Raw genomic sequence first — 21,404 nt, forward strand, 5'->3', positions numbered from 1 at the left:
GAGCGACGTTTAGTTGTACAGGTTTTAAATGTGTAGTTTTTATAAAGTCTAATGTTTTATTCACGAGAGCAAAAGAAAAATTCATTTGTGTAAGTGGAGTGAAAACATTTGGCTCAGATTTAGTCATAAACACTGAGACTTTTCACTGCACTTTGAGTTAAACGACGAGGATGATTGTGGGGATCAGTCCGGTGACACAGTGGTTAGAGCACATGTGTCAAACTCAAGGCCCGGGGGCCAAATGCGGCCCGCCACGTCATTTTATGTGGCCCGCGAGAAGTTAAATTAAAAGGCATGACTGTCATTTTAAAAAAAGCCTATACTGTTTTAATGTCTGCACTGACAACAAACTAATGAGATTTTCCAGCAAGTGAGAGAAATGAAGTGAGAAATATTTGCAAATAATCATCACAAAATGTTCATGAAGAGGAAAATTGTCGGCGTGGAAGGAAGTTTGGAGGAAGAAACGTTAAGGTGAAAAAGTTTGTGCTTTGAGGAGAAAAACCTGTGTGTTTTTTGTGTTATGAGGCGGAGTCGGTACAGTCTAGATTGAAATTCGGTTACATTTAGTGATATTTCCACTGCGGCCCCTGGGTCAGAGGGGCCCGTGCTCGGCGTGTGTGTTTATGCACCTCTTTCCGTGTTCAGCTCCGCCCAAGCACAGCTCGGCGCTCAGAGGGAGGTCTCGCTCGATCCCGGAGTCGTTGGACATCACAGAAAAACGCGCCATGTCCGAAGGCAACTCCAGCGGCGAATCTCCGAGGTCGAAGTCGTCCTGGTCCTGGTCCTGGTCCTGGTCCTGGTCCTGGTCTTGGCTCGTGGAGAACGAATCTGAGGAGGAGCTGGTGCGAAACCACTTGGACAACTCCCGCCCTGTCACACAATGTACACACACCATTTATACAAGAAGAAACAAACACAAGAGCCAAATAAAACACGTGACTAATAAAAAACGTCGTCAGAGCCAGAGCTTCAGATGAAATCACAGCATTATGTCGGCCTCATGTTGTTTAAAACAGACGGGGAAATACATAAATAAATAAAAATTATATCAATACAAAATAAACAATAATAAAAATGTAAATAAAACAAAATTGATAAAAATAAATAAATAACAATTATATTAATACAAAATAAACAATAATAAAAACAAATAAAAAATAAAAATAAAACAAAATTGATTTAAAAAAAATAACAACTAAACTAAACAAAAATAAAATAAAAAATAAACAAAAATAAAAAATAAAAAATAAACAAAAATAAAAAAAATAAAGTAAACTAAACTCAAATCAAATCAAATCTATGGGAGTGTGATTCAATCTGCCAAACTGTGGATCAATGGGCACACGGACACAGATAAAAAACAGATTTGTGTTGTAATGTCACAAAGTTTAGTGTCTGTTCATAGAGCGTTCTCCAGCGTTTTAGCATTTACCCTTCACATGTGTCAAACTCAAGGCCCTCGGGCCAAATGTGGCCCTCCACGTCATTTTCTGTGGCCCTCGACAGGTTAAATTAAAAGGTATAATGGTCTTAACATGTCATTTTATCAAGAGATACACAGTTAGACATATTTTTACATCTGTGCAAATGAATATGCAACATTTGAAACTTGAATAAGTAATAAATACAGAAACGGTTCATTACAAGTTAAAAAAGTAGTTGGATTTATTTTCCATCGGGCCCTTTGACACAGCTGCACACGGCGCGTCCACACGGCGCGTCCACACGGCGCGTCCACACGGCGCGTCCACACGGCGCGTCCACACGGCGCGTCCACACGCCGCGTCCACACGCCGCGTCCACACGCCGCGTCCACACGGCGCTCTGACACGCCGCTCTGACACGCCGCTCTGACACGTCTGTGGTCAAAAAGAGCTTAAAATGTCGTCCGAGCTGATGATGCTCTAAACATCGGTATCAGGATCGGCCACTGGAAACCCCGTATCGGTGGATCTCTGATGATATCGTCGCAGATCCGTGTGGCGTGAGACGGGAGGCGGCTCGTCTCACAGGACAAGAGTTTCATTCAGTTTCAACGCATTTAACGCTCGCGACTCCACCTCCAAATAAATCAAACTTGTGGAACATCATTAATCTTCAAGTAATTCAGCCTCTCTGTGGTATTTTAACTGATCAGTGACGATAAGAGCAGCAGGAACGAACCATCCAGCTCCTTCTGTTCTGATAATGAGGCCGATACTTGGCTTTGGCTTTAAGTACCTGTCAAAACCGATATCAACCGATACCAGGGACTAAAACACAAACAGCATCAGGTAAAAATGAGACATTCTGAGCCAACATCGTCCAGTGAATCGTCTTATTAAACCAGTTTATAAAGCAAAATGTGATATCGACCGAACCAATATCGCCTGAACTGATATCGAATCCAGCAAAACGTTCAATATCGGTGCCGATATCTGATCCCAGTGTTATATCGGTGCATCACAAAAGGAAAATCAAGACTGTTGGATTATAATCATGATTATACAGTCACATGATCCAAAGAATTAAAAAAGTAACGTAAATTTGTAAGTTTGACCAACAAAGAAGGAAATAGAGCCACTGCACGGAAGTTTAACCATAAAAGAAGGAAATAGAGCCACTGCACGGAAGTTTAACCATAAAAGAAGGAAATAGAGCCACTGCAGGTAAGTTTGACCATAAAAGAAGGAAATAGAGCAACTGCACGTAAGTTTGACCAACAAAGAAGGAAATAGAGCCACTGCACGTGAGCTCAGCATCAATGAATCCAACTCGGTCGATGTAAAAAGACGACAAAAGGAAATAAAAGCAGAGGCTCGTGTTGGTGCAGCTTTGTCTAAACCTGCAGGTGTGTTCATCCCGTGTTGATGTCGTGTCGGTGCCAATTTTCAGGTAGAGTTTTAAAAAAGTGTGTCCATGTAACGTCTTTCTTGTGTTGTCTGATTTTTCCTGTTGTGTCTGATTTTTCCTGTTGTTGTGTTTTTGTGTGTTGTGTGTTTTTGTGTGTTGTTGTGTTTTTGTGTGTTGTTGTGTTTTTGTGTGTTGTGTGTTTTTGTGTGGTGTTGTGTTTTTGTGTGGTGTTGTGTTTTTGTGTGTTGTGTTTTTGTGTGTTGTTGTGTTTTTGTGTGTTGTTGTGTTTTTGTGTTGTTGTCTTTTTGTGTGTTGTTGTGTTTTTGTGTGTTGTGTGTTTTTGTGTGTTGTGTGTTTTTGTGTGTTGTGTGTTTTTGTGTGTTGTGTGTTTTTGTGTGTTGTGTGTTTTTGTGTGTTGTTGTGTTTTTGTGTGTTGTGTGTTTTTGTGTGTTGTGTTTTTGTGTGTTGTTGTGTTTTTGTGTGTTGTTGTGTTTTTGTGTGTTGTTGTGTTTTTGTGTGTTGTTGTGTTTTTGTGTGTTGTTGTGTTTTTGTGTGTTGTTGTGTTTTTGTGTGTTGTGTGTTTTTGTGTGTTGTGTGTTTTTGTGTGTTGTTGTGTTTTTGTGTGTTGTTGTGTTTTTGTGTGTTGTTGTGTTTTTGTGTGTTGTGTGTTTTTGTGTGTTGTTGTGTTTTTGTGTGTTGTTGTGTTTTTGTGTGTTGTTGTGTTTTTGTGTGTTGCTTTGTTTTTGTGTGTTGTGTGATTTTGTGTGTTGTTGTGTTTTTGTGTGTTTGGTTGATCCCCGGGTCACCAGGCCTTTCTGTGTGGAGTTTTTCATGTTTCTCCTCGTGTCTGGATGGGTTTCCTCCGGGTACTCCGGTTTCCCCCATCAACCAAAACATGAACGCCCTTCAGACAACTGTGGTTGTGATTTTGGGCGTTACAAAAATAAATGAATTGAATTGAATTGAAAATTGAAATTCTGTGTAAATATCTCACGTTACAATATGAAAACCTGCGGCTCATATTCAGGTGCGGCTCATATATGTACAAAATTGATTTGAACATCAAGGAACAGTGCACACACGCACACACACACACACACACACACACACACACACTGGGGCGAGGGGGGTCAAGTGTCTTGCCCAAGGACACGACAACAGCATTTATCTGAGACGGAAAGAGGATTTTAGCCATTTTACTTCACAAAAATGAAACTCCACTCCAAGGAAAAGTAAAACTAGAAGCACTGGTGACACAATCACAACTTTTACACACACCTACATCTGTTTTTAATGTTTTTACTGACGTGTATTTGTTTGTTAGGCCCTTTGTTTGTTAGGCCCTTTGTTTGTTAGGCCCTTTGTTTGTTAGGCCCTTTGTTTGTTAGGCCCTTTGTTTGTTAGGCCCTTTGTTTGTTAGGCCCTTTGTTTGTTAGGCCCTTTGTTTGTTAGGCCCTTTGTTTGTTAGGCCCTTTGTTTGTTAGGCCCTTTGTTTGTTAGGCCCTTTGTTTGTTAGGCCCTTTGTTTGTTAGGCCCTTTGTTTGTTAGGCCCGAGCCCCTACAGGGCGTAGGGCCTATTGCTTCTGCAACGATGAGCACATGGGCCATCTTGGATTGAAAATTCCAAAATGCAAAGTCAGCGTTTTCGCTGACGTCACATTTTAATCAGCTCCTCTGAAGGCGCTTCACCTGCAGGGCTGAAATTCACTGTACATCATCTGGACAAGTGGGGCATCAAAAGTTATTCAATTCATGATGATGCCTATTACGGTTTGCGTGCGGCGAAGCCGTAAAATTCCACTGGAATTTTTGCAATTTTCAAATTTCTAAATTTGCTCCCGTTTGCGCATACAAAGTCCGATTTGGTTTAAATTAAAATCAGTTGTAAGACTTTTGGGCCTAAACCTACTCATTGTGACATAAAATAAATTGGCGCGATAGCGCCCCCTACAGAACATAGAATATATTTGTATGGACGGCCGAAAATTTAGTTTTCCCAAATGTCACCAAATTTGACACAAAATTCCATTGGGTCATCCCAATCAATAAAGTCAATCAGACCCATGTGTTTTTTTGCACCGTGTTGCCATGGCGATGCACCAAACTGCCAATGTTATCCTAATGGGAAACCTCCCAAATTTTCACATTCATCAGAAAAATATTAGTTTCATGGAATGATGTGAAATTTGGCACAATGACTCTTCATCTCATCCTGATCAAAAAAGTCAACTGGACCCATGTCATATTTTTCACCGTGTTGCCATGGCGATGCATAAAACAGCCCATGTTATCCTAATGGGAAAATGTACTAATTTTCATACATTTCAAAGTTTTATAACGACTTATTCACTTCAATTAAGAATGTGAAATTTGGCACAGTGACTCTTCAGGTCGTTCTCGCCCAAAAAGTCGGGGGCCAATTCTGTATTTTGCACGGTGTTGCCATGGCGATGCCTGTATATTTATATATAAAAAACCCTGAGGGCCGGTGTCGACGGCGTTGCCACGGCAACCGGGATTCTCGAACTGTGTGATGTCACAAAGTGGCACAGCCTGTAAAGCCTCAAAGCTTTAGTTTCAGAGAGTTTGTAGAGCTGAAGCAGAAGAACTTGTCTGATAAACTCACGATAAACTCACGAGTAACAGATTATAGTAATAGAGAATAACTCACTAGTGAAACAGATTCACAAACACAACAATGAACGCAAAGGACATTCAGGCTCAGATCAAAAGACTGAAACGAGTAAAGCCAGAAACGTGCAGTTCTGATAAACTCACCAAAGATAAAGACGCCGTAAAACAGAGCGAGGATCTGGACTCACTAAAACAACAAAATATTCAATTGTTGGACAAAGTAGAGAGTCTGCGAAATAAAGACTCAGCGCTCACTCTGAAAGAACGCACAATGGAGACGCAGTTTAGACAGTGGCAGGAAGCAGAAAGAGAAACTGAGAAGAAAGTCCTAAAATATGAAATGGAGATGAAAACACTCAAGTCTCAGCTCAGTCTAAAAGAGTCTGAGCTTCAAACATCCACTGCAGAAACTCAAGAGACTGAAACCAGAGAAACGACTGAGGAACATCATGAACGAGGGGACGATTCACACGGAACGGCAGAGTTAGAAAAAGAAAACGAAAATCTTAAGCAACAACTCAAACTGCACAAAATCAAAGAAATGAAGTTTGAGGAGGACAGAGAAAAGTGGAGTCAGGAGCAGAAAGATTTGGAAAATAAACTGGAGATCTCTAAAAGGGAGGTGAGCCAGTTAGATCGAGATATTCAAAAGCAAAGGGCAGAAAAAGAGAAGGTAGATGAAGTTAAAGAAGAATTAAGAGATATAATTAAACGTTTTCGTGAGAAACAGGAGAAGTTCAACACTGAGAGGAGAAACTTTGAAGAGCAGCGCCAACTAGAGCAGCAGAAGTTGGCTCAGAAAGAGCAGGAACTCCAGGAAATACAAGCAATACTATACAAGGACGTCATGAAGGCAGAAAACGGGGAGCTGAGATCTGTCAAAGAGGCGATGGAGGGGCAGTTAGAGACGGACAAAGTTATGGGAAATAAAGTCTCAGGGCTCACTCTGAAACAACGCAAAATGGAGATGCAGTTTAGACAGTGGCAGAAAGCAGAAAGAGAAGCTGAGAAGAAAGCCCTAAAATTTGAAGCGGAGATGAAAATAGTCAAGTCTCGGTTCGGTGTAAAAGAGTCTGAGCTTCAAACATCCACTGCAGAAACTCAAGAGACTGAAACCAGAGAAACGACTGAGGAACATCATGAACGAGGGGACGATTCACACGAAACGGCAGAGTTAAAACAAGAAATCAAAAATCTTAAGCAACAACTCAAAATCAAAGAAATGAAGTTTGAGGAGGACAGAGAAAAGTGGAGTCAGGAGCAGAAAGATTTGGAAAATAAACTGGAGATCTCTAAAAGGGAGGTGAGCCGGTTAGATCGAGATATTCAAAAGGAAAGGGCAGAAAACGACTCTTTGAAACACTCGATCAAAGATTCAGAGCAGGTAGTAGATGAAGTTAAAGAAGAATTAAAAGATATAATTAAATGTTTTCGTGAGAAACAGGAGGAGATCAACACTGAGCGGAGAAACTTTGAAGAGCAGCTCCAACTAGAGCAGCAGAAGTTGGCTCAGAAAGAGAAGGAACTCCAGGAAACACGAGCAAAACTAAACAAGGACGTCATGAAGGCAGAAAACGAGGAGCTGAGATCTGTCAAAGAGACGATGGAGGGGCAGTTAGAGACGGGCAAAGTTATGGGGCAAAAGATAGAACATTTGGAGAAGGATTGTTCCAACTTGCAAATCTTGGAGGCCCAGAGAGAAACGATTTTGGAGGAAAATCAGATGGAAACTGAAGCCAAGGAGCAAACGATTAAGAATCTGCAGAAAGAACGAGCAGAACTTAAAGAAACGATCGAGATTTTGAAAGTGAAACTGAGCCAAAAAGAGGCTCCTTTTAAATTCTATGATCAAGTGCTAAGGCAAGTCGAGGATTCCACAGACATGAACCCGAGGAAGGAACAAAAAGTCACAGATCTGGAAAAAGAAAACTCAAAACTTGCAGCAAACGTTGAGATTTTGAGGAATGAATCGACGCACGAAAACGCTAATTTAAGAACAAAAGTAGAACTTTTAAAAGACGAAATGGTACAAAGGGAAGCTGCTCATCTCTTTGCAATTAGAACCCAGATTGAAAATATGTTTAATGAGAACAGTTTAGCGTTAAAACGTGAGGTTCTGCTCAGAGAAACTTTAGAGAAACATCACAGGGAAAGAGACGCATTTTGGACGAGTCACTTGGAAAACCTGACAAAAAACAAACTGGAGCTGGAGAACAGAGTGTACGAGTTACAACAAAAGCACATGGAGGAGCGACAGAAGAGCGTAGAGTTAGCACAAAGTCAACTCCAGCTCAGAATCAGAGTCCAAGAGTTATCCCAAAGTGTGGAAAATGCAGAGAAACAGCAACAACAGGATCGGAAAAACAGGACACGCTCAGGGATATTCACCAGGATTTTTGAGAGAGCGAGACGCCGTTAAGGGGATCTGGTGGGTTTGGTGTCCTTGAGCAAGACACTTAACTCGCCTTGTTGTGTGTGTGTGTGTGTGTGTGTGTGGGGTGTGTGTGTGTGTGTGTGTGTGTGGGGTGTGTGTGTGTGTGGGTGTGTGTGTGTGTAGACTGTTGTGGTTACAGAACAGCAGCATGGACTTTACATGAGTTCGTGAGGCTGTTCGTGAGCCTTTCAGTCACTGATTTGTGGATTAGCCAAACCCACATTTTAAAATTCATCAAAAAAATAAATAATAATATTTAATTGCACATGAGTCTTGGTTAGTTTTACCTTTTTTCAAGCATCTTGAAATAAATTCCAAGGTGGAGATATAAAAAGTAAGAGAAGGGAAATTTTGCAAAAATGGGGTTCTGTCCAGTCTGGCCGACGTCCTGTTGGGTTTAGGACGGAGTCAGAATAGAGTTTTTTATGTGTCATGGGCCTTTGTCACACTAAGTTTCATCTTTATATGTTTAGCAAAAGGTAAAGTTTAAATCTGTAACTGGACAAATCGTTGTAGGAGTCGTCCAAGTCTCTTCTTCAGTTCTGGTCAGATTCCTGCTGGACACTGCCTTATATCTGTCTGAAGGGGGCGCTAACGACACTGAAACTGTGAACATGTTTACAGTTTCAGTGTCGTTAGCTCCTCCTACAACGATTTGTCCAGTTACAGATTTAAAACTTAGTCTTTTGTTCTGGATCAGGACGACTGAGGGAAACACAAACATCTTTAAATGTTGAAAAAGGTTTGGAGTCGTCACATTTACATCAATTGTGCTTTTAGATCACAAACAATAATAATAATCACAAATAAAATAAAACAATGAGTCTATTGGGTCATCCCAATCAATAAAGTCAATCAGACCCATGTGTTTCTTGCTCCGTGTTGCCATGGCGATGTGACAAACTGTTATCCTAATGGGAAACCTCCCACATTTATCCAATCATCAGAAAAACATTAGTTTCACGGAATATTGTCAAAATTGCCACAATGACTCTTCATGTCATCCTGATGAAAAAAGTCAACTGGACCCATGTCATATTTTTCACCGTGTTGCCATGGCGATGCATAAAACAGCCCATGTTATCCTAATGGGAAAATGTACTAATTTTCATACATTTCAAAGTTTTATAACGACTTATTCACTTCAATTAAGAATGTGAAATTTGGCACAGTGACTCTTCAGGTCGTTCCCGTCAAAAAAGTCCAGGGGGCCCAGTTTGTATTTTGCACAGTGTTGCCACAGTGGTGCATCAGTCCTTCCACTGTGTGTTTGTTTAGAGACACGTCCAGCCCAAAGCTGCAATAACACGGACAAAACTGGCACGTTAGCGCCTCCTGTAGGGAGTGCCGGGCCTGCGAGGGCCGCTCGATGCCGCTTGCGGCTTTAATTATTTTTATTTTTAGGCCCGAGCCCATAGAGGGCGTAGGGCCTATTGCTGTTTTCACGCTGCAACTTCGTGGCAGCACCGCCCCCTGCACAGACTCCTGTATCCTAGCAACCCACGCCGTAAGTGTGGGACATGCATATTTGTTGTTGCTAGCATGTCAGCGTCAACACTGAGTCAATGGGTGAAGCCCATTGACTCTATTATTATTATTATTATTATTATTATTATTATTATTATTATTATTATTTTAAAAAACTAATAAAATAAATCTATGGGAGCGTGATTCAACCCGCCTGCGGCTCAATGGGCCAAACACTCGCCCCAGTCGCCCCTAGCGACGCGTGGCCTGTGCTGTCCTCACATTGACCACACACACTCACAGATGTCCAGCTCCTCCGTCCACAGGTAGAAGCTCATGTCCGGGTTGGGCAGGGGGCAGTCGCTCGGGGCTCCGCTGGACGACGGCTCTGGAATAAACACAAACATGAATATGGGACGAAAGAGACGCAAACACAACACACACAACACACACAACACACACAAACACACACAAACACAGAGTCACATCCACAGAGTGAAAACACACATCCGGAGCTCATCAGGTCTGACACGGGTTTAAAAATAACACGGATGTTATGGAAACAGATGCCCAGAAATAAATCAAAGACAATTCTACCATTTTATAGGTCAGTGTGTGTGAGGTAAATAAACAACGAACATCAAACACACACACACACACACACAAACACACACACACCTGACTCCTGCAGCTTTAATCCGTGTTCTAACGCTGTTACCTCCTCAAAAACAGACCTGGAGTTGTGTTTTGTTTCATTCACATGTTTCAGTCACACTTTATTATCAGTCTGTCACATCTACAAAGCTCAAAACGCTCTGTTCCACCTTGTGATGTCATCAAGTGGTAGTTTTCAAGTGAACTCCTCCTTTTACCTTTAGTTCAGTCGAGTTAAGTGTCAACTCCAGGACTGAAATGATCCAGATGATTCTATAAATGAAGGTGTGTGGAGTTTAAAAACACAGTGGAGCACTTCCTGTATCACCACATGATGACATCACAAGGTGGAACGGAGTGTTTTCAGTTTGAGAGAAGAACTTGTACTGTCTAAATACTTCCAGAGATCTTTGTCCCAATATGCAAATTAAAATGTGTTTTGTAGCGTAGAGTACTGCATTCAGAGTACTTTTACTTTTACACAGAGGTGCATTATATTTAAGAGAAAAACATGTTATTATTACAAACAGCTTGAGTTTTGAGGGAAAAAGATGAAAATATCACTAAGTTCTGTGTTTTCTCTGTTCTTTCTAACACTGTGCAGCTCAAACCCAAAATGACACGATGAAGTACTGACAAGTATTTATTTTAAGTTAGAAAAGTAACTGTAATTCCCCTGTATAAAGATAAATACAAATAAAGTAAAAAATCAATAAATAATAAAATATATAAAAATAAAATACATAAATAAATCAATACATAAAAATTATAATAAAAATTATATTAACAAAAAATGAAAAAAAAAAAATAAAATATATAAAAATAAAATACATAAATAAATAAAAATAAAATATAAATAAATAAAGGTAAAATAAAATAAAAAATAAAATAAATATATAATGTATATAATATAAAATATATATCAAATTAAATAAAATTAAAAAGTACATATGTTCATTTATACCCGATACTGGTCCTTCTGTGAATAAGAGACTTTGATTTAATTGACACAGATGTCTTATCCCAGATCCGGTCTGAACGAGCCGTTTGTGCTGTAGCTTTAAGGCGTCACCACATGTTATGTAACTGAGCTGTGGTCGGCTCATATGATGTCACCGTCTAATCGAGGGACGAGGGTCATTACTGCACGTGGACACGCCCCCTCGGTCACTGTTTCTGTTTTGTTTATTTTTACTACTGTCGACGTTTCATAAACACAGAAAAAGTGAGAAACATGGAATTATGAAGCAAAGAAAAACATTTATATGGTATTTTCTGGACGATAAGTGTGACTTTTTGGAGTGAGATCCAGAGTAAACGTGTTGTTTTTTCTGCTTTATTTATCTGATTAACTGTTAAAATCTTACGTTAAAGGAACAGTCCCTCATATTTATGTATTTAATTTAGTGTTTTGTTCTTAATATTTGACTTTTATGCTCTAGTTGTGAAGCAGTTTTAAACATGTATAAGTCGTCGCACTCGGACGTCAGCGCTCTGCCACGCCCACATTTTCAAAAGCTCCGTTCAGACAGGAAATGAAATAAGACGTAGATATAATTAACAATCTTTGACATTTTTATTGATATTTATTTAGAGTGAGAAGAAAGAAAGCCCCAGACGAGCAGTTAGCCCCTCGTGGACGTCGGGTCACGAGGTTTGTGTCATTTCATTTTGGTTTTTTTTACGTTTCATATAAAATAATCCAGTTTTTTCTCCCTCGGGCTCAGATGAAATCCCTGAGGCTGCTACAGTTTAGACATTGTTTTTATTATAACTTCATTTAAAGATAAAATGTCTGCTCTTGGGCTCGGATTTTGTAAAATAAACTTCCCCAAAAGTGCGACTTATTCTCCAGAGCGACGGAAAATACAGTAGTAAAGAAAAAAACGTGTGGAGACTTTGACGATTTGAATATAGATATAAAAACATATTTAATGGAATGGAATTCAAGGTTTTTCTTGATTAAATAATTCCCTATAACTTATGTCATATATTTGATGTTTTCTGTTTGTTTATAAAAGTAAAAAGTGCGACTTGTAAATGTTTTTTCTTCATTATTTTGCAATTTTTATACTCCAGAGCGACGTTTAGTCCAGAAAATACAGTAAAAAAAACCCTCTAAAATCAACAAAGCAAAGATCGACAGTGGCTCAGTTGGTAGAGTATGCTGTTGTCGTGTCCTTGGGCAAGACACTTAGACCCCCTCGCCCCCAGTGTGTGTGTGTGTGTGTGTGTGTGTGTGTGTGTGTGTGTGTGTGAACGTGTGATGTAAAGCGCTTTGAGTGACTTCAAAGTTGAAAAGCGCTGTATAAAAATGTGATAATTTACCATTTTCCATAGATTTTACTTCATATATTTGATGATTTACTGCGCGTACATGAAGTACAAAGAAGTACAAATGAAGAAAAATAAAAAAAAACACATTGAAGGAGGGCGTGTCCAGACGTCTGAGCGCTCCTGTGTCTCACCTGTGTCAGCCACGATCTGATGGTAGAGCTGGAGCAGGCGGCCGCTCAGGGCGTCGCTCTGGTCCGCGCGCTGTTCAAACGCCGACAGCACTTCCTGAAAATAGTGCTCCACGTCACGACCCGCGTCCTGTTCAGAAAAACACGCCACAGGTAAGAGCGGAGCACGGACTGTGTGAGGAAGAGTGTGACGTCACCACAAACAGCCAATCAGGACAGAGGCTGCTGAAGGTAACGCCCCCTCCCGCAATCAAACCTGTCGCTAACGCTAATGCTAACGCTAACAGGAGCGACCTCGGGGACAGAAGGACCTGATGTGTCTGTTATTAATGTTCAGATCTTGATTTACAGACACAATAGTGAAATAAAAACCCCAAAACAAAATGACGAGTCTGACACCAGCAGGGACAGAGACAGGGGACAGTTTGTGAAAAAAACAAAAATAAATAAATATATAAAACACAAAAAAATATATATAAAAAAATATACTCAAAATTAAAAAAATAAAATAAAATAAAAAAAAAGTAACTAAACTCAAAATAACAAAAGATAAATAAACTCAAAATAATAATAAAAAAACTCAAAATAACTAAAAAAAACAACAACAAAAACTAAAATAACTAAAAAAATAAATTCAAAATAACAAATAAAAAATTAAAATGAACTCAGAATCTAACAAAAAATAAATAAATAAATAAATACTCAAAATAACTCAAAAAAATAAAAAAATAAAAAAGTAACTAAACTCAAAATAACAAAAGATAAAATAAACTCAAAATAACAAATAAAAAATTAAAATGAACTCAGAATCTAACAAAAAAAAACAAAACAAAAAAACTCAAAATAACTCAAAAAATGAAGAAAATAAACTAAATAATAATAATAAACTCAAAATAACTAAAAAAAAACCAAAACAAATAAAAAAAACAAACAAACTTAAATTAACTTTAAAAAAATGAACCTAAGATCATGTAGAGGGTTAATACGAACATTTAAGACCAAAATGAGTCTGAAGCAGCAGAGACAGAGAGAGGGGACAGTTTTTCAATAGAAAGTGAACTGGAGCCACAGTCGAGTCTTAACTATGTCCATTTACATAAACAGTCTGTTGTTGGACCCCACATGTGCATGATTTTATTTTATTTTATTGTAAGTTTTCAGATGAAGAGTTTAATCACAAGCAGATTTGTATTTTTTTATTCAGGTCCAGTTCACGTTGGACATTTTAAAGTCTCGGGCCTTGGACGTGCAGCAGGTGTGAGGTTTGAACAGAACTGCTGCAAACGGAACAGGAAGTGCATCATGATCACGTCCTGTATGAAACTCAGCGGCTAAGGTCATGTCCATTTATATAAACTCAGAATGTGGAGGGCATTTTTCTAATTAAATGATGTCACTACAACAAGATGTCCCCTCTGTGGTTTTACTGGAGAAAATTAGTCCCTGACACTGTTTGAAAAAAGGATGAACTCTGAGCCAAAGGTTTAAGATAAAATAATAAGACGAGATGTTTCTTTAAACTGATAGAGAATTCACTCGACTTTATGCTCAAATATGTCAAAACAATCGATCCAACTGCACTTTATGCAAAGAAAACCCCAAAACGGAAATGCACGAGGACAATCTCGCTCCATCCTCTCAGTCCTGAACCAGACCCGAGATCAGAGTCTCGTCTGTCGTGGTGAAGAAGGAGCTGAGTCTAAAGTCAAAGCTCTGGATTGTCCTCAGTCTGTCCTCACCTGAGGAGCTCTGGGCCGAAAGGACGAGATCACAGATACGAGCGCCCGAGTTTCCTCCGCAGGGTGTGCGGGCGCTCCCTTAGAGACAGAGTGAGGAGCTCGGAGTAGAGCCGCTGCTCCATGTGGAGAGGAGCAGCTGAGGCTCGGGCTCTAGGGAGGTGTTCATGTCCCACTGGAAGGAGGCCCCGGGGAGGACCCAGGACACACTGGAGGGACTGTGTCTGGGGTGAAGGAAGTCTGGGTGTCCCTGTTTAGACTGATGTCCCCGTGACCCGGCCCCGGAGAAGAGGAAGAACATGGATGGATGGCACGATTACAAAATCTTTTTTGGAAAGACCAGATCGATTCAAACTTTTGACTAAAATGTGAGTTTGTTGAACCTGAGGCTGCACATCTGTGAACGTCTAAATGTCACAGTGGAACCGTTTAATCTTCTCTTTTTTTAATCCCTCCTGACGCTCTGTTGTTCTTATGTTGTTCTCATGTCCTGTCTGTTTCCATGGAGATATTATTGATTTGTCTGGAAAGCTCCACAGTACGGATTTAAACTCAGGTCAAATCTGTGGAGAGGTGAGGCGCCTGGAGCTGAACAAATGTACGTCAAGACAAGTTTAATGCCGTACTGTGGAACATCTCCACAGCAGCCGCCTCAAACGACACATGTACAGGGACTTTTCACCTTCCCCCTGCAGAGTTTAATACGTTTATATACGTCCTCCTGTTCACTGAGACGTGGGCGACATCGTCAAACAGGAAATGATCGATATTCTTTTGTATTTTCTCGATAAACGTATTTAAACTCTGCAGTAGGAAGGTGAGAGAAAGTCTCTGTACATGTGTCGTTATTAATGTTCAAAACTTTATTTACAGACACAAAAGTGAAATAAAAACCCCAGGATCATGTAGAGGGTTAATACGAACATTTAAGACCAGAATGAGTCTGAAGCAGCAGAGACAGAGAGAGGGGGCGCTGTTTAAAAAAAATAAATAATAAATTAAACTCAAAACAAAAAAAAAAACTACAAAAAAACAAAAATAACTCAAAATAACAAAAAAATAAGAAGAAAAAAAATCTTTTAGTTGTTTTGATAATAAAAATAAGAAAAAAAACCAACTCACAATAATAAAAAAAACTCTAAATAACTAAAAAAAGAAAGAAAATGAACTAAAAAAAAACCCTCAATGTAACAAAAAATAAATAAATAAAAATAACACAACCCCACAAAAAAAACCTCAAAATAACAAACAAAAACTAAATAAAAAAATAGCAAAAATAAACTCAAAAAATGAATAAATAAATGAATAAATTAAACTCAAAACAAACAAAAAAACAAACAAAAATAACTCAAAATAACAAAAAAATAAGAAAAAAAAATCGTTTAGTTGTTTTAATAATAAAAATAAGAAAAAAAACCAACTCACAATAATAAAAAAAAACTCTAAATAACTAAAAAAAAGAAAGAAAATGAACTAAAAAAAAACCCCTCAATGTAACAAAATAAATAAATAAATAAAAATAACACAACCCCACAAAAAAAACCTCAAAATAAAAAAAATAAAAAAACTAAATTAAATAAATAAACTCAAAAAATGCCCCCCAGGACCATGCAGAGGGTTAATACAAACATTTAAGCCCAAAATGAGTCTGACAGCTGCAGTTTTTCAATGTGAAGTGAATTGGAGCCAGAGTCAATGGAGCAGGAAGTGCGCCCATGATCACTTCCTGTTTGTAGCGCGGTGGCTAGTGGGTTAGCGATGTCCACTTATATAACAGTCTATAGTTAGAGGGACTTTCTGTTCGTTCCGGCGCAGAGTCACATGAAGCAGACTGTGGTTTAGAACAGCTCTGACAAAAAACAGAGGAAGTCTTCAAGCCGCTCGTCTGCTTTTGCCTCAACCTTTCTATCTCCATGGCGACAACGAGGTATAAAACCACTAGGCCAAGTTATAGGTCAGACCCGTGGAGAGGCAAGCCCACCGTAAAGTAAGAAAGCACGTTTTTCAATGTGTTTTTGAACAATAAAAACACAGGCAATTGAATAAATATTTGACAGACACAGACAGGTGTAATGACACACTGTGGAACATTCCTGGCAGCTCTAACCCAGGCAAAGTGTTAACACGCTGCAGTGTAACCTCAACCAAAGTTGCAGAGTGCAGCTTTAAACACGCGACGACCACCTGCTGAGTGGATCTGGACAGGAAACGTTTTGATGAGAGTTTGTGTGTAAACGTGGGCCCAGGTACAACCACATCCACCAAAAAACTAAGAACTGAACAGAAGAAAGAACAAAGACGAACAGGGCGGGTGTCAAATATCGGAAATGATGCTGAATCTGGTATCGACGATCCACGATGTGAGCGGATCTAAACTTTTCACTGGAAGTGAAAGTGAAAGTGACGTTTAAAACTCCTTTGTGACGCAAAATGGACTTGTGAGCGTGAAACTGTGTTCTAACGCTGTTCCCTCCTCAAAAACAGACCTGGAGTTGTGTTTTGTTTCATTCACACATGTTTGAGTCATTTTATTATTAGTCTGTTACATCTACAAAGCTCAAAACGCGACATTCCACCTTGTGATGTCATCAAGTGGTAGTTTTCATGTTAACTCCTCCTTTTACCTTTAGTTCAGTCGAGATAAGTGACAACTCCAGGACTGAAATGATCCAAATGATTCTATAAATGAAGGTGTGTGGAGTTTAAAAACACAGAGGAGCACTTCCTGTATCACCACATGATGACATCACAAGGTGGAACAGAGTGTTTTCAGTTTGAGAGAAGAACTCAGTCTAAATCTGCAGGTTTGTGTTAAACAATGAAACAAAACACACTCCAGGTCTGTGTGTGACATGGAGGTTTGAATAATACTTAAAATCCCTGACCTTGAGCGCTCGGGCCAGTCTGGAGCCGTCGCTCTGCTCCAGACCCACGTTGGCCTGGATGGCGTGTTGGACCACGCTGCACATGTGGTCAAAAGGAGAGACACGCCCCCTGGAGGTCGCCGCCGACGCCTCGATGTCGTCACGCACCACTCGGCACAAGGAAGAGGAGAAAACGGCAGGATCGGCCAGGACAAAAACTCTACAGAGAAAGAGACGAGAGTAAACAGAGAAAACAGAGAGAAAACAGAGAGAAAACAGAGTAAACAGAGAGTAAACAGAGAGAAAACAGAGAGAAAACAGAGAGAAAACAGAGAATACAGAGAGAAAAGAGTAAACAGAGAGTAAACAGAGAGAAAACAGAGAGAAAACAGAGAGAAAACAGAGTAAACAGAGAGTAAACAGAGTAAACAGAGAGAAAACAGAGAGAAAACAGAGTAAACAGAGAGAAAACAGAGTAAACAGAGAGAAAACAGAGAGAAAACAGAGAGAAAACAGAGAGAAAACAGAGAGAAAACAGAGTAAACAGAGAGAAAACAGAGAGAAAACAGAGAGAAAACAGAGTAAACAGAGAGAAAACAGAGAGAAAACAGAGAGAAAACAGAGAATACAGAGAGAAAAGAGTAAACAGAGAGTAAACAGAGAGAAAACAGAGAGAAAACAGAGAGAAAACAGAGTAAACAGAGAGTAAACAGAGTAAACAGAGAGAAAACAGAGAGAAAACAGAGAGAAAACAGAGAGAAAACAGAGAGAAAACAGAGAGAAAACAGAGAGAAAACAGAGTAAACAGAGAGAAAACAGAGAGAAAACAGAGAGAAAACAGAGTAAACAGAGAGAAAACAGAGAGAAAACAGAGAGAAAACAGAGTAAACAGAAAATAGAGAGTAAACAGAGAATACAGAGAGAAAAGAGTAAACAGAGAGTAAACAGAGAGAAAACAGAGAGAAAACAAAGAGTAAACAGAGAGAAAACAGAGTAAACAGAGAGTAAACAGAGAGAAAACAGGGAGAAAACAGAGAGAAAACAGAGAGAAAACAGAGAGAAAACAGAGAGAAAACAGTAAACAGAGAGAAAACAGAGAGAAAACAGAGAGAAAACAGGGAGAAAACAGAGAGTAAACACAGAGTAAACACAGAGTAAACACAGAGTAAACAGTAAACACAGAGTAAACACAGAGTAAACACAGAGTAAACACAGAGTAAACACAGAGTAAACACAGAGTAAACGGGTTAAATCTGGGGCTTCAAAATATCAGACATTTAGAGGTGACGCTCACCTCTCCTGGAAACGGTACAGATCGTTTTTTAATCTCTGTTCGGCGACGACCATCCTCTGAAAAGTGAGACCTGTATTTGAAACAATAAAACAGAATACTTCAAATACTCTCAAAAGTACTTGGTTATTATGTAGAACTTTATGTACAATGTGGTCTACTCCAATTAAAGAGAACAAAGAAAACAACAGGGCTAACCAGGATGCTAACAGGTGTGAAATCACTCATTAGAGGCTTGAATGACTCTGACTCAGGCACAGTTCACACTCGCACAGACCTGACGCACAAACAAACTGTAAACAAAAGCTGTTTACAGGTTTAGTGTGGTTAGCTCCTCCCTGCTGGTCAGATCACTGCTGGACACCGACTTATTTCTGTCTGAACTGAAATAAGTAACGTCTTCACTCCTACAATGTTCTGATCAGGTGACAGATTTGATTTTCTTTTGGATTCAGTGAAGAGCAAAATGACGTTACACTGGAGAAACTAAAACACCGACGCAAGAGCAGCTCAGGACAACAGTCTGCTGTTCATCTGCATCTCAAACACACAAAAAACACAAAAGAAGAAGAGAGAGAGCAGCTCAGGACCACAGTCTGCTGTTCATCTGCGTCTCAAACACACTGACCACTGCTTTGGACAGAGAGAGGGTCAGATCTGAGCCACAGAAAAGAAATGTGAGAGACAGAAGAGATTTTTGTTAAGAAAGACAGAAATGAGGCCTTAGACATAATCCGTCTTCTACTTATAACAACATCCTCAGATCTAAATCTAAACAAGGAAACAGTAGTGCTAGCCAGTATGCTAATAGCCAGTATGCTAATAGCCAGTATGCTAATAGCCAGTATGCTAATAGCCAGTATGCTAATAGGTGTGAGAGCAGCCAGTAGAGGCCTGAATGATTATGCAAAGTACGACTCAGGCGCAGTTCACACGGAGCGAGGTCTGTTACACTAAAACAGAAACGGTAAACGACCAAGTGCTAGTTTCAGTCGTTAGCTCCTCCCCCCGGACGCATCGCCATCTTCACTCTAAAACGTTTTGTCCAGTTACAGAATTTACGTTTTCTTTTACTATTTAAATCAGTAGAATATAGTTTGTCTCGTTCTATCTTTGGAGATTTCACTAAGAGACACAATAAAAAAGAGAATTAGGAGTTCGGTATGTGAGGAGCGCACGCCTAAACGATGTGACGATTATGTAACGGCGTTTCACCTGGAATGGCCCGCTCCTTCTTGATCTGCTTGGTGCAGCTGAGGCCCACGGTGCAGTAGGGCTGTGGGTAGGTCAGGAGTCTTTTGCAGAAGTCGTACACACGTTTATAGAGTTCATCCGGAATGTGGATCGTCTGGAATATCCGAGAAGCCCGGGCGGCGTAAGGACAAAAGCACAGGTGAGTAAAAAGAACCAAGGTAAGTGATCGACCTCAGAACTACTTCCTTATTGTAAAAAAAAATAATAATTTCCTTTTAGCATCGCAGTGCACCTGTCAGACTCACCTGGATCAGCGCGTACATGAGCGTGTGCAGAAGAGGGAGGATATTTTTGCGACTGTTCCATCTTTCCGCCTGCAGAAAAAAAGAAAAATAATAATTCCTCAGATTAGCTACAAATAGAAACTTCAGATTGATTCATATACAGTTTGTCCCTCGTTGTATCGCGGTTCAACTTTCACTGTCTCGCTTATTTTTTTTTTAAACAGTGTATGAGTGTGCATTGTGTCGTGCGTCCTGATTGGCTGTTGGACTGTAGACCAGACACGAGTTCACAGGTGCGCTGCTCGGCTGCGCACTGCACATCAGTATGCTCCGTTTGCTTATGTCCTTGTTTTATGTTTTTGTGGCACTAAATGATGTCTGATCACTGTTTTGCTCGTTCTCCGGCATCCGGTGGTCACTGACCTCTCAGATGAGAGAACAACTTCGTCACTGATGTTTTTGATTGTGTGGATTATTGGCCTGTGTGGATCCTGGCTGTGGCTGTCACTGCTACCGCTAACACTGGCTCACCTGGGTGACAGCAGCATGGGCGGGTGCGGGGAGTTAATCCAAACGGGCCGCTCCTACAGCCGAGAGACCTTGTTGGAGTTGCGAGAGCGGACTGTGTGCGGCTTTGCCCCCGACACTCTGACCCTGGATACCGTCCCAAGGGAGTTGATTAGAACTAAGCGGAGCACAAGACGTGGAAGGAGAGGAGGGATTAAGAACCGGTTGCGGCGGAGACCCAATCGCCCACCGCTTCCTTCCATCATCCTGTCAAACCTGCGCTCTCTGAGCAACAAAGTGGACACATTACGCGCATACAGCAGGTACTGTAATGAATTCCGTGAAGCGTCTCTGTTATGCTACACCGAAAGCTGGTTACAGCCGACGATGTGCGACTCGTATGAAATCTTCGGGTTCACGCTCGTCCGGGCAGACAGGGACGCAGACTCGGGGAAAACGCGAGGAGGAGGCATCTGCGTGTACATAAACGATCTTTGGTGCAGGCAGCACTCAGTAAAATACCAGATATGCGACCCAAACGTGGAGATACTGAGAATAACATTACGACCTTTTTATTTACCCAGAGAGTTTGGATGTATTTTACTTTTTGTGGTATATGCCCCTCCCAGTGGTAAAGCTGCTAAAGCAGCCAACATCATTGCTGACTGTGTTCATGAGTTACAGCTTCAGTATCCTGATGCCCCAGCCATAGTACTAGGAGACATGAATCAGTGTCACCTGGACTCTGTGTTGCCTGGTTTTGAGCAATATGTGAAAAATCAAACCAGAAAAAACAACATTCTGGACAAGTGTTTTGTAAATATTAAGAATGCTTACACCTCCAAATGTAGACCACCTATCTTAAACTCGGATCATAATGTGATTCATATGATTCCAATTTATAAGACAAAATTTAAGAAAAGTAAGCCTGAAAAGAAAGTTATAAGAATTTGGACAAATGAGAGTGAGGAACAGCTTAGAGCTTGTTTTGACTGGACTGACTGGAGCACTTTTTATGAGGGCTCCTTGGACGAAAGGG

General features: G+C 40.2%; 1 protein-coding gene across 1 annotated transcript in view; it reads right to left on the reverse strand.

The window, feature by feature from the left end:
* The window catches only part of LOC117374301 (phosphoinositide 3-kinase regulatory subunit 6-like), a 45,113-nt gene that overhangs the window by 1,212 nt on the left and 22,497 nt on the right, over positions 1-21,404 (reverse strand). The window contains exons 5-11 of the mRNA XM_033970387.2: positions 19,880-19,948; positions 19,596-19,728; positions 18,384-18,453; positions 17,111-17,309; positions 12,493-12,619; positions 9,672-9,758; positions 633-873 (exon numbers count right to left, since the gene is read on the reverse strand). Of these exons, the coding sequence (XP_033826278.1) occupies positions 633-873; positions 9,672-9,758; positions 12,493-12,619; positions 17,111-17,309; positions 18,384-18,453; positions 19,596-19,728; positions 19,880-19,948 (926 nt within the window). The remainder of the gene's footprint in view (positions 1-632; positions 874-9,671; positions 9,759-12,492; positions 12,620-17,110; positions 17,310-18,383; positions 18,454-19,595; positions 19,729-19,879; positions 19,949-21,404) is intronic.

Source organism: Periophthalmus magnuspinnatus, chromosome 1 (genome assembly GCF_009829125.3).
Source record: "Periophthalmus magnuspinnatus isolate fPerMag1 chromosome 1, fPerMag1.2.pri, whole genome shotgun sequence".
In the NCBI taxonomy this organism is placed as follows: Eukaryota; Metazoa; Chordata; class Actinopteri; order Gobiiformes; family Gobiidae; genus Periophthalmus; species Periophthalmus magnuspinnatus.